The 13,256-nt window shown below is 50.5% G+C and overlaps 1 protein-coding gene across 1 annotated transcript in view; it reads right to left on the reverse strand.

Moving 5' to 3' along the window:
- Positions 1-13,256, reverse strand: part of LOC144164208 (uncharacterized) — a 35,744-nt gene that overhangs the window by 3,614 nt on the left and 18,874 nt on the right. The window contains exon 4 of the mRNA XM_077694725.1: positions 9,275-9,435. Within this exon, the coding sequence (XP_077550851.1) occupies positions 9,275-9,435 (161 nt within the window). The remainder of the gene's footprint in view (positions 1-9,274; positions 9,436-13,256) is intronic.

The following is a 13,256-nucleotide window of genomic DNA, read 5'->3' on the forward strand; positions in this document are numbered from 1 at the left end:
GTGTGGTGAAAAATTGTGCTAGGGATTGTCATCCAAGGTGATTTCAAAAGAGGTGATCGAATTTGTATCGCGATGCGGAGCGCCGACATGTCGCGGAGGCTCGTCGACGGGCCTGCCCGAGCAAGAGATGCGGCGAGAGGCCGATAGATGGCATTACATGCGCGCAAGAATGAGCACAGCACCGATCGCTAGAATGACTATCAACGTGGAATAAGGTTCCACATGCGAGAAAGGGGATGATAATGTAGTGAAAAACTGTGTTAAGGATAGTCATTCGCAATTGTAGAGATAGCGGCGACCAACTATCTCCCTTGGTGATAAACCTAAAGTTCCCAACAGCACCGGCGATCCCTGCAACCTGAGCCGGCTGGAGCTGTTGGGGACCTTCGGGGACCAGCGTGCTGCACTTGGGTTCCTCTACCTTTTGGGGAGCTACCCACGTTCAACTCCCCTTTTCTAAAACATCCGTATGTGCAGCTATGCTACGTTCCACTGACCGGCCGAGCAGCGAGCCCCCACCAGCACCTCTGCGCGACGCGGCGACTGGCTGCTGCCGCGCTGCCTGTGCGCATCGCAGGCCGCTGCACAGAGCTTGTTGCCGCCTGTCCAAATGTAAAAACAAAGTTCCACATTCGAGGATGGGGATGATGGTGGGTTGAAAAATTGTGCTAGGAATTGTGGCTAGCGCTGGTAGTGAAAGCGGCGAACCAGTATCTGCGCAACTTCCCTGCACCCGAGAAACAAGTCGGCCATGAGTCGTCGGGGGAGAACCCCTTTCTAAAGCTCGCCGCGAGCGAACCTGTTTTGTTTATACTTCCCTCAGGGTCTCCTATACTAAGGAAAGATTGTGTGAGCCCTCCATTCACCAGAGGATCTTCTAGCCCGTATCTGAACGGGAACAGAATGATATCTTCAGGCCGTGCGGTCCCCGCAGCGCCGGCACTTGCGAATATGACGTCATATGCTGCCAGCCAATCGCGAAAGGCAGCCAGGGCTCTCACCGTGCCCTCAGGCAGGGGTCGTTTGTTTTGACGAAAAAAGATGGTTTGGGTGTATTTACACAAAAATAAACATGTTTTTCGAATTCAGCGTCAGGAAAACCATAAAGTAGTGCCCCCAACAAAATTTTTTTGAAAAGCTCTTCACCAGCCCTTTAAGGTACAAGAAGAGCGCAGAGAGGGTCAGGGAACAAACGCGTGTTAACCCTTGGAGGGTCACGGCCGTACATGCACGGCATCGGCAAACACTTTCAAAATGGTCACTGACATGCATGTACCACATCGCTTGTATCTTTAAAAAGCGCGCCGTTTTCGCCAACTTGGCATGTGCTGCCACACTTTGGAAATACGTCAAATTTTTTCCTTGCGCCGATGGCTCTTCCAGGCCAATGCTACTCTTTCTAGTTTCGGTTCTATTATTGCGCGCCTAGAGGCAGTAGCACTGGGGAAACACTCCTCCTCTCATTTTTTTTTTTTCTTTCCGCTTCTCTCCGGCGCGACTGGGGGCCGCATGCGCGATAACGGTCACCGCAGTTGCTGCTTCCGCACGGCGAGCAGCGAGGCCGACGCGCGTCTCATGTAGTGGGCGATTTATCGTATGTGCTCCTTCGGACATTACGGTGCTTCAAAAGGGACGCCAAGAACACCAGGATGAATCGTAACGCGAAGACTCTTTGAGTGCTGTTAGCAAAAGGTGAGAACGTCGTTCGTATGCCGTCCGTGAAGCTGAGCTGAAGGATAGGTCTTGTGTCGTGCGTGTGCTGTGCTTGAAGACAGACAACCTTGTATGTGTTGTATTGCTCATCGGTGTTTCTCGCCGCACGTCGTTTCGCGCACGTAACGCGAATAAAGTGTTCAAATGATATTCGAGCTGGCATCGTTACTGCTCAAGCGGCGTGGCTTCGTGCCGTCGGAGCGAGGCTTGACCGTTGGAGGCAGCAGGGTGGCGGCGGCAGTTGCCGGGTGGGAATGGGGGGGACACGGGGAGGGGGCAAGGAATCCAACCGGCATGAGAGGGGAGAGCGTTACCTCTCCCCCACGCAAGCTGCGCGCCCTCGCATTGTTGCCATGGCAATTATAACGCCTTCAAGGCCAACATGGCGGTGGCGTTGCTAGGGCAACAACAACGCTGTAATGTTTCCCCAGGCTCACCAGGGGAGAATATGCCGCATGAGTCGCTATTAGCCCGGACGCTGGGTTGAAGGCTAAGAGACCGCCTCCTGGCTCTTCATTTTATTTTGTTTCGATTTACTTCAGCGGCGTGCCGCCTATCGCTTGTGCATCTGCTAACGAGGGGGCACGCGGGGTATCGCCCACCGGGTACCCAGGCGCCTCTTGCTTCTTGAGCCTGCCACAGACCAAGGTCGCCTGCGAAACTAATGAGGCTCTTTTCTCCTTTTATTCGTATTTTATGAGCAGTGCGCTGTCTATCGCTCCCGCATCCGGCCGCGCGCGCTTGCGCACGCGCAGTGGCTGGTTTCAGTTTCATCCTCCGGGCGGTTCCCGCTTTTTGTGCCCGTGAAACTGATGTCTATCCGATTTCAATTCACTCAGAAGGTGCTGGCTTGTTACTCTCTGGTTTTTATTTATCATTTTTCTTTTGTTACTTTCATTATGATTTATCATTTTTTCGCCACTTTATGGTGACCCTAAAAAAAATTACAATAATTTTTTCTCGAAATAGATTCATCCGAAGAATTTAAATCAGCAATAAAAAAAAATCGACCCTAGGGGGTCATTTGGCGAAAAATTTCGACCCTCAAAGGGTTAAGGACATATTAGTAGAAATTAAGAAGAAGAAATGCACGTAGGCAGGGCATGTAATGCCAAGGCAAGATAACTTTTGGTCATTAAGGGTAACAGAGTGGATCCTAGAGAAGGCAAGCGTTGCAGGGGCGGCAGAAAGTTAGGTGGGCAGATGAGATCAAGAAGTTTGCGGGGATGAACTGGTCTCAGTTAGCACGTGACCGGGATAATTGGAGATCCATGGGAGAGGCCTTTGCCCTGCAGTGGGCGTAGACAGGATGCTGGTGGTGGTGATGGTGGTGGTGATGATGATGAGAGAGAGCCTCACCATCATTATGGACTGGCGAGTGTGAGTGCGAGTGAGCACCAGCCCCACAAGCTGTGAGCCCCGCTCACCACTTGTGTACTTGCGCGATTTGCGGGGCTTACGACGGTGAGCGGCACAATTGCACTTGTACGCGCTGTGGGCTATTCGTCGCAGGAGCCGCTCGCTGTGGTGGTTGTTAATGGCGCGATTGCTGTTAACTTTGGAGATACGTCGTCACCACACTCCTGCTATGCGGCACCATAATGCAATAATACTGTTCAGTTTCCTGACTCAAGGAGGGTCTGGCGAGGAGGAAATGCAGCTTGCGGAGCAGCACAACAGATGGCGTGTCAAGTGCGTTGCCATACTTTACATGTTCTTCCACGGACGCAACGCACAAAAATCGTAGTATCATAAAATATATTGTGACAATTGCCAGATTTCTTTCTATAAAACAAATAAATAGAAGTGCTGGGCGTTTTAGCAGCAGCTATTAATAAATACTGCCCTAGTCACAAGCTGTACCGCGCTTCAAACGATGCACTAGAAGGAATCCCGGAGCAGATGACGTCAGCAGACGCCGCCTTCCCGCCAAAAGTGGTTCACTCTCGCCGCTCTCGCGGGTGGGTTCTCAGATTTGCGCGCACTTTTCATGTTGCACAGGCAGGGCGGCAAAGTTAGGACAGTCTGAATATGAACTAATGGCATAAAGGATAAGAATTATCATTCACTGGAACTAATCATACCTAGATTTTCAACCATATGTTTTTTTTTGTAGGTTTCGCATTGTAGAAAAATCAAGCCCCTTTGTCTTACGACAACGATGTTTGAGACTCGAAGATTTCTTCCACCGCAAACAGACTCTAAAAAATTGCAGTCACGCAAAGGATTTGTCAGCGTCGTCTGCCAACGACAGTAGCCGGCTACGCACTGACTGACCTTGAACCGGTGCGCCTTTTCCTTTTGGCCCCTTGCGACAGACGGCGCGTCGGTGCTGTGCCCGGCGCCGTAACTTTATCCCGCCGCCAGAGCAAGCCATGTTGCGCCTCCTCAACAATTCTTATTCCGTGGCCCAACCAATATGTACAGCCCAGAAAAAATGTTTTATTAGACCCTTGAAAATCGCTCAATTTCGTGTCGTAATGAAAGAGTTAAACGGTATTCACACTATGGAGCCTTTCAGCAGAGAAATCTGAGAGATTCTGACGTCACCGCAGGCAGACTTCCACTCGGCAAGCTTCTCCGCAACTGTCGGACAGACATCACTATTTGCAGTCGCCAATTTCTACCAATGACAGAGCTGCTGTAGCACTGTGGATTCCGCGTTGGCGGCCATTTCTGCTAAAGCCCCTGCGTACTGATCTTGCCGGCCACCCAAAAAAGCGGCCATGGACGTGATGCAGGCGTGGCGAGTGCTAATTGCTGCCGCGGGTAGATCTACGCACGATGCGTGATGCAGTGGGTGGGGAGACGCGCATTGGGAGCAGCCGGCCAGTCTGCCTACAGATGTTAGGCTTAACACTACGGCCGATATTTGATTGCCGCTCTCGTAAACATTGCAGATGACAATTTTTAATGCAATTCACCATCTCATCACTTACTCCCTTCTCACATACACTACCTTGTTTAGGACTTGAGTCCCATTTAGTGTAGCAGTTGCTCAAGCTACGTGCACCACTCCGTGGCCGTGGCGGCCACCTGTGCAGCGGTTGTGCTGGTGGTATACGTGGCTCCCTCAGTGCCCCTGTCGCGTGCATGGTGTGTTTTTTGGTCCAGCGTAATAAAAAAGCAATAGAAGTAGAGTGCCTGGAACTGCACTGGAGTTTCAGTCGCGACCCAACGACCCAATGAAATCCTACCGCCCCGCTGCCAAGAATTGGATCATTTGTAGCTCGAAATTGAAAGCTCTGACCTCCGATCAGCGGCTAGCCTGCAAGAAACCGTGACGTACGGGTCACAGCGAATTTCTCTATTGTGTGCATATCCCTTCACTGCGGTGCTAACCTGGAGGAAAGGCACCCCTTCTTCCTAACCAGGACAGGGTTGTTGATATGGTGCACATTATTGCAAGAAAAACCGCATGTGAATGTTATAATGCACTCGTGCCAACTGCGGCCTTTCACAGAACTGGACGCAAAACAGAGTCTATGCTGTGGCTAGTCTGTGCTGCACTGCAGCAAAATCTGTCATAAATCGACTGTGGTGTGTGAGTGTGTGCGCGCTGACATGGTGAGCAGGCTTCCACAGCGCGCATTGCGACTCGTCATCAGGCTATCCAGCAGAGCCTCAGCGGTCCGCTGTGAAGCCTCCTTAGAGAACAGAACAAAATTGCGGTATGGCCCTAGAATCGTCTTGCTCATGCACGGCGGCTGTTCACTGCACCTGACTCACTGCGTCTCCAACTCTGCGAGAGTGCTACTGCTTGTGTGTGGTTGGAGAATGTGACCTGGTTGAGAAGAAGAACACATTGAAGCCACAGCATGGGCAGCAAGGCTCGTGACATCATCGTCTCCATCAATCGAATTACGCTAGCCCCCAGAAGGTCGCCAATACAGCAGTGCTCTTTTAATCACGTCTGCTTCTTGGTCTTCAACAATTTGATGCCGTGACCAGGATGGAAGAATTACACCATTGAAAACCCCCTATGAAGAGGACGCACCGGCCAAGAACGACACATCGCCCCAGCTCCTGTGGCATCTCCGCGCACCAAGTACCACCATGGACCGTGTCAAACGGAAATTTGGTGCTTTGTGTGCCACAACTGCACAGATCATCAACAACATGAAGGCGAAAATGCAGACTACCCTGCAACCGAAGGGTGAACTGGCACACACCTAAATATGCTCAAGTTGAAACGGCCACGTCCCCAATGAGAAGTCAGACGACGAGTTGGCAGTCGTAGAACACTACTGTGACACAATCGCGCTCATGATTTTCCGCACTGCAGCCACGTGCCCTTTAACCGCGAGTAGTGCAATACAGGCTCCAACCGCACCTCAACAGCGTGTTCAGGTTCGACTGCCCAAGCTAGAGATCCATGGGGAATTCATTCAGTGGACCGGATTTTGGGACCAGTTTGAATCGACGATACATAAGAGCCCATCGCTAGCCAACGTTGACAAACTGAAGTATCTGCGCAGTTATTTGAAGGGAAAAGCGGAAGGCGTAATCAGCGGATTACGAAGAACTAACGACAGCTACCATCAAACTGCTGCAGCAGCGTTTTGGAGACGAAAGCGTGATAATCAACGATCCCATTAGCAAACTGCTAAACCTTCCAAAAGTGACCTCGTGCAAAGTGACCTCGAGTAGCCTTCAGACACTCAATGAGCGTATACGCACAGAGTCCTACGCAGCCGTTTAAGACTGCGCTGTTACAGAGTTTGCCCTACGAGCTCATGCTCAAGTTCAACCAAATAATGTTTAAGGAAACACCAGCAGGAGACACGGGGGGTTAAAGGCCCAATCAACTCTCGATGCTACTTGACCTGTTGAGCCTAAGAGCGCAGTCGTGAAATTACTTCCATGATGACTGGAGCAGCAATGGAAACACCAATTGAAACGCAGTCACCCAAGCGGTAAGTCAGCGACAACATTCAAGGTAGTGCTTCCACGCTGCCAGTAAGGTTGTCCAGCGATAGATGTCTTTTCTGCGACTCCAATGACCACAGCACGAACGACTGTACGGCTCAACTTTCTTGAGAAGAAGAGAAAGCCATGTTGAAAAAACTGGATTGTTGCTTTCACTGCGTGAGGCCCTATCACCGCGCCACGGAGTGCAAGAATGCTAGAAGACTATCATGTCGGAATGTGAAGGGGCGCTACATACCTCCCTTGTGCGACCCAAACTGGACGCGCCCAACACAGGAAAAACTCACGGCTGTGTCTAGTTCGGCGACTGAGTCTGCGGCTCCCCAGGGAACGGTTCTCCAGACTGCACAGGTGAGGTGTGGGCCGAGGGAGCAGCTGTCTGGTGAGACTGCTGCTTGACGAACGGAGTTACGAACGAAGGTACTCGCCGAAGAGCAGATGACGATTTCTGGCTTGAGGAACTCGTCGGCTATCAGCAATAGGTACAAAAGAGTACAGCTAACCCGCTACAGCCAGCACGACGATCGTAGTTCTCAAATTGAGGCTGCTGAAGTGCCCGCAATATACAACGACCTATCTCGGTTGACAGAACGAATGTCTGCACCAACTTGACGCCAACGCAGTGCCCTTCGCCGACGTCTCCCGCTTTGACGTTCACCCAGAACCAGGCATCAGCCTACTCACTGGAACGGACTGCTATTGGATATCCGTGACAGGGTACATTTATCGCCTTAAACAAAACCTCACTGCTGCGGAAACAGTCTTCCGATGGACTGAGCAAGGTGATGAGATATCCATCTCGTCAATTATAGATTCAGAAAAAGCTTTCACGTGACAACGGAAGACCACGTATTCGTTCGGGAGAATGCCTTCCCAGGAGTTGACCACCTAGGGGTTGAAAGACAAGGGAGAACTTTTCCAAGAAAGCCTGGAAGTCTTAAAAGCGTTTGAACACGATGAAGATATTGACAACTCAGTCAGGGAAAGTGTGTCTACATCAGAAAACGCAAACCATTGTTGCGCTGGGGCTGAAATCAACTTTAACAGATCACACAACCGTCTCACACGATTGACCACTTGGCAGAACATGTTCACTGATTGCTACAAGAAACCGAAACGCCATGGCTATCTCAAGACAAAAGAAAGCAACACAAATATTTCAAGGGAATTGGATTGCGTGGACACAAGAAATGCAAGGTTGTTTTCCGAACAACTCTAGACACTTGAACTTCGTAGCTGCAAAAGCTGCCTGGTGGGGAGGCCCTTGGAAAAGACTGATTTGGGAAATCAAGTATGAAAGTGTGGATGGACACGTTCCCTCATGCGTGGTTGATTTGATTGTAGGGTTTAACGTGCCGATGCAACATAGGCGATGAGGCTCGCCGATGTGGAGGGCTCTGGATTAATTTTGACCACTTGGGGGTCTTTAACGTGCACCGAAATCTCGTACACACGGGCGTTTTTGCTTTTCGCCTCCATCAGAAAAGCGTCCGCCGCGGCCGTGAATCGAACCCGTGACCTCGTGCTCAGCAGCGCAACACCTTAGCCACTGAGCCACTGCGGCGGGTTCGCTCATGTGTGGTACCTGTATGTGCCGGAAAGACTTCGGGACGGCCAATTCATTCAGCGACTTCATTGCCTTGAGGCTGCAGACGTAACTGCACACCGTATTGCCATTTTTAGAACTTAGCCATATGAAGCCAACCAGATCAATAATATTTGGTCGGCTGGAGCCTGTTGGAAAATGTGATCTGGTTGAGAAGAAGACATCGAAGCCGCGGCACAGGCAGCGAGGCTCGTGGCATCATCGTCCTCATCAATTGAATTACGCTAGCCACCAGAAGGTCACCAATAAAGCGGGGCTCTTCTAACCGCATCTGCTTCCTGGTCTTCAACGTTTGGGCCTTGCAGGGACCGTTTTTCTTCCCATTGAAGTTGTCATGTTTTGAGCATTACCTGTAGCATTGCTGTTCTCAACTCACCACCCATGAAGGCATTTACCGTATTTTCGCGCATATAACCCGCCCCGGCATATCAGCCTGTCGGAAAAGAAAAGAAATCCTCGTGTATTGCATGCACGTTTGATACAGGAAAGGCGCATCAAAGCTACTGCTCAAGCAACACATCACATACTATGTAGACAGAAAGAGCGTATATTTAGCAAGTAGAATACACTGATTGCAAGGCAAAAGTCACAATTCACTAGTGAAATTCAGTTTACGTTAGAGTGCGCTCATCCTTCTTTCGTGTCCTTGTATGTTTTGTGCAATCGCTGCCATGGAAGGCTTAGTCTTACTGCGTAGGAGCTTCACGGCACAATGCACATTGCCGTGAAGCTGCACTACAGGAAAAACCCCGCGTGTTATCCACTTAACTACTCCGCCGCTGAAATTTTCGCATTTTCGGCGCGGGTTTTACGTGCGAAAAAATACGGTAAGTTTGGCCTTCGGCCCTCTGTCGTCATAACAGCCGCCCACCAATCACGCCACCGCACCACTCGTACACCTTTGTCTTGTAAGAACGCTTTTCTAAACGCGTCCGAGTTTGCCGTTAACTCGGCCTTCCCCGATGCAGAGCCCCCAACGGGAGGCGCCTCCGCCTGGAAGCGCAACAGGGAGCGAGGGAGGCCCACCGTGCCAGTGGATGAGGGACTTGATGAGCTCGAGGCCGTCGAGCTTGTTGTTGTCGTCGTTGTCGTGCAGCTTGAAGTAGTGGAACTGCAGCTCCTCCTCGCTCATCTTGCTCATGTCCTGGTTGGGGCCCAGCACCTCGCTCAGGTGCTCCTGGATGTGCCTGCACGAGCAGAGAGAGAAACCCTGTGGCTGCTTGTCCGGGGCACTTCATGCACTATTCTCAACTGAATCAGCCATGGTTTCTCTTAGTTACGGGCACCTTTAACCCTTTCCCTGTCACTGGCATACCGGCACGTTCCCCACTGTGTGTTCAAAAATTCGCACCACAGCGCCTGGACTGTTCGCGCCATCTATGGAGTGTTTGTGGTAGCTCCTATTTTCACCCGCTAGGTCTCTCACCGGTGTAATGAAGAGTACGGAGCGGTCGCGCCCACCCTTTATCGCTCGGGGGCTTGGTCGCTCCGCGCGCTGTACTCTGTCGGGATGAGTGACCGTGCGGCAGCTGTGCGATTACGTGTGTAGGAATTGCTGCGCCATCCGCAACGGGTTTGTACGTTTTCTCTTTTTATTTTGTTCCCGCGTCTGCTATGGCGAGCCAGGTTAGCCCAGCACGCCATTGCCTATCCAACAGACTGAAACATGACTCCATCACGGCTTTCGCTCGCTTATTTCTGTGCGCTGTGCGGGCTGCTCAAAGTGCTCTCTCCACACGCACGATTACTTTCCGATGGCTGACCGCACGGGGCCTTCAATTGCGGACAGGAGCGCTGGTTCCTCCAATTCCAATCCAAATACGAGCTGAGCTCGGATTGGCATTCTGAGTTTATCATCCGAGGAAAGGGCGCGAGTTCTACAGCATCAGATTCTGATGCTGAAAAGGTGGGCTTCTCATCCCAGAAACATGCATGGCAAACTGAAAATATCAGAAAGAAAGGCGATTTCTTTCCTTTCAACGCGCTATGTTCTGGATGCTATCACAGTCACATAAATCACTAAGTTCCTTCCCTCATTTTTCGGAAACCAAGCCGACACTGGGGGGTGCATCACGGCCAGAGACACCCGACAATGAAAGGGTTAAGGTAGATTCCCACTGGCGATTCACTATGTCGCTTGACGTCTGCCTTCGCTTTTCATCACTTTGCGACAGCGGAGATGATCGCTCTTGTACCGAAATCCCTCGTCGCGCGACGACATCGCAAAACCAGAGAGCCAATCATGGCTGCGGAGTCGGCTCACGTAGCCGGAAACGAAACGTTTGTTTACATCCGGCATTCCAAACAGCGGCAAGCTGCCGCCCATCCCGCCCGACCACTGGGCCAGCAAGCAACGGCCCCGTGCACTTCGCTTCTTTGGTCAGTGGCTTCAGCGTTTGTGTGTATGGATCAACAAACAGTGTGCATTCATCAGTGCATAGAAACGTGTTTGATTGCAAACGGAAGTAATCTTCATATATAGCTAGATGGATAGTGGGATGGTAGGCCGACTTGCAGCCTTTCCCCAGCCCCATCGGCGAGTAAATAACACTGTGGAGTTGGAAGGTGCCCGAACTTCTGCGTGTCTGAAAAGAAGCCAACTTTGCGAGCTGGGGTACAAGTGTTGTGGCGTGAATGCCAACGTGTGTACAGTGGAATCGCGATGAAACGATTCTGGGTGATACGAATTTCAGGATGATACGAATTTCTTAGAAGTCCCGGCGAAATTCCACCGTTTGAAATGGGAAAAATTTTGGATGTTACGAACGGACCTGCGCGGCCCCGTGGACAATATGAACAAGCCGGCAAAGCGCCCGGCTGCCAGGCAAGCAAGCGACGGCAACGACAAGCTCTCTCTTCCTTCCTTGTCACTCTTTCTCCGGGAATGGCCGGGCTGTTTTCTGCCCACAAAAACACCCGACAATGAAAGGGTTAAGGCAGATTCCCACTGGCGATTCACTATGTCGCCCGACGTTGCAAAAAAATGAGCGCACGCCACACATGCGCTGACGCCGCCGCAGAACCACCCGCACGCTGCGTGCGGTGCGGCCGGCGGCGGCAACACAGCGCCGGTTTCGGACAAGAAGTGGTGTGGGGATCTTGAGCGACTGCGTCTAACAGCTCTCTAAAATGCTGCTCAAGGCACACACGAAGTTGCTTGTGCGGTAAAGGAGCTTTAATGGGGACAAAAACGGTACTATAAACCATCATCCGCGCCACTAGTGAAAGCGCCCATGCAACATCTGCCGGGGTAGTAAGCCCAAACATCTGTCTGAGCCAGCCGGCTGTCTCGAGCGCTTCGAAACTGCCGGTGCGCGGTGCACGCCCCTCCAGAGGTGCAAGTCGTCTGGCCCCTCCCACTGCCCCGCGTGTCGCAGTGTGCACGGAATCGTGACGAGTGCGTCGTCAAAACATCGCAGCGCAACGCCGACGCGCACGAATCATGTGCAAAAACGCGCCATCCGCTTCCCGCCTCGACTGTAGTGGTGTGTAGCGAGCTTGGGCACTGCGAGTGAGGAGATGAGTGCAAAGTTTTATGTGGTCCAGACTGCTTGGCGACATGGAGGTTAAAAAAAAGCAGAAAAAAATTGCGGATTTTTTCACGCGAAAGTAAGAAAAGAAAAAAAAAAAACATTTTTTTTAGGGCTCAATTTTTTGTTGTGTGTTGGTTCATACGAATTTCGGATAATACGAATACCTTTCATGGTCCTGTGAGATTCGTATCAGAGATTTTGAAATAATATGTTGAAAAGAGACTGCTTGAGTTTGTGATTTTCGACTCCTACCCGCAACCCGCAATGCTTTCAGCGCTATTCGGGGTTAGCAGCATGTGTTCCGAGTGATCTCTACCTGTTTTCGTCGCGCTCGTGCAACATAATTTTCTTTGACTGCGAATGGTCGAAGCACCAACCAAGTCGTACAAGTTGGGTGACAGCTCCCTAAGTGCAGTCGCAATATCATTCGTCGCATGTGCGAACACCGCCTCATCAGACAGCATGCCCCAGTGGGAATGCACCTTTAGACCGTGATGAAAGCACTGCTTTCACTGCGGCATCAAGAAGCGGCCATCAGAACAAACCACTGCACATGTGGTGAGCTGAGAGAAGTTACCAGACGACCACCCACCCCACCCATGTGGTCAGCCAAGTAGTAATGAAAACAATGGCCACATCACAATACACCTCCGCACTCAGCCTTTAAAACGAGTACAAATGTTTTTTTTTTTTTAAGCACTACAAAAGTGAGCAAGTTCAGAAACGTACTGACTGCCCTTAGAGCACACAGCAGCACGGTAGGCTGTGACAGGCAAGGTTTTTTTTTTTATGTTAACAAGGGAATCAACAAACATACCTATTTGCAATCATTCTCAGATTGTTCAGCGGGCATAGCAAGTTATAAGAAGCAAAGGGAGGCTTGGCGTACAAGTAAAAAGAGCAACGTTTGATCTACGCAACATTTGGGCTTCTCAAATGAGTTCGTCTGACCTGCACGGAGACAAGACCAGTAGCGGGTTGTTGAAAATGCACACACAGAAATTTAGGACAGCCTACACTGAACAGCAAAGCTCAAATACAAGCTTTTCAGTGCTAGCATGAGCCATGGGGCAAGCACAAAAATTCTGCAGAAATTCAGAGAATTGCTACTAATATGTAGCATTCTTATGCCAATGAGAGTTTGCTTCTGGGCTAGTTGGTACATTATTTCTTGCAAAAACACTGCGCTAAATTTAAATTACGAAGACGAAGGACGGCGGAACACACGATGCAGACTTACGATTCTTATGCCACTTGTCTTCAGTGCGAGTTCTCTACAGCCAAATATTTTAGTTTTTCTAAATCCTGTCCGACAAATTACCTCCATTTATGCTATTATAACGATTACAGGTGGAACTTTCGCTAAATGTGCATTATTGTGGAAATGTACGGCGTTACACGGTTTGCCATTTTCCCAATTTTTTTTATATTTCTTTTCATTTTTTTAGTGTTTCCAAACTTCGTTCGACCGATTA

This window comes from Haemaphysalis longicornis, unplaced genomic scaffold, assembly GCF_048455015.1.
Source record: "Haemaphysalis longicornis isolate Haplotype H1 unplaced genomic scaffold, Haemaphysalis longicornis Haplotype H1 scaffold_13, whole genome shotgun sequence".
Taxonomy (NCBI): domain Eukaryota; kingdom Metazoa; phylum Arthropoda; class Arachnida; order Ixodida; family Ixodidae; genus Haemaphysalis; species Haemaphysalis longicornis.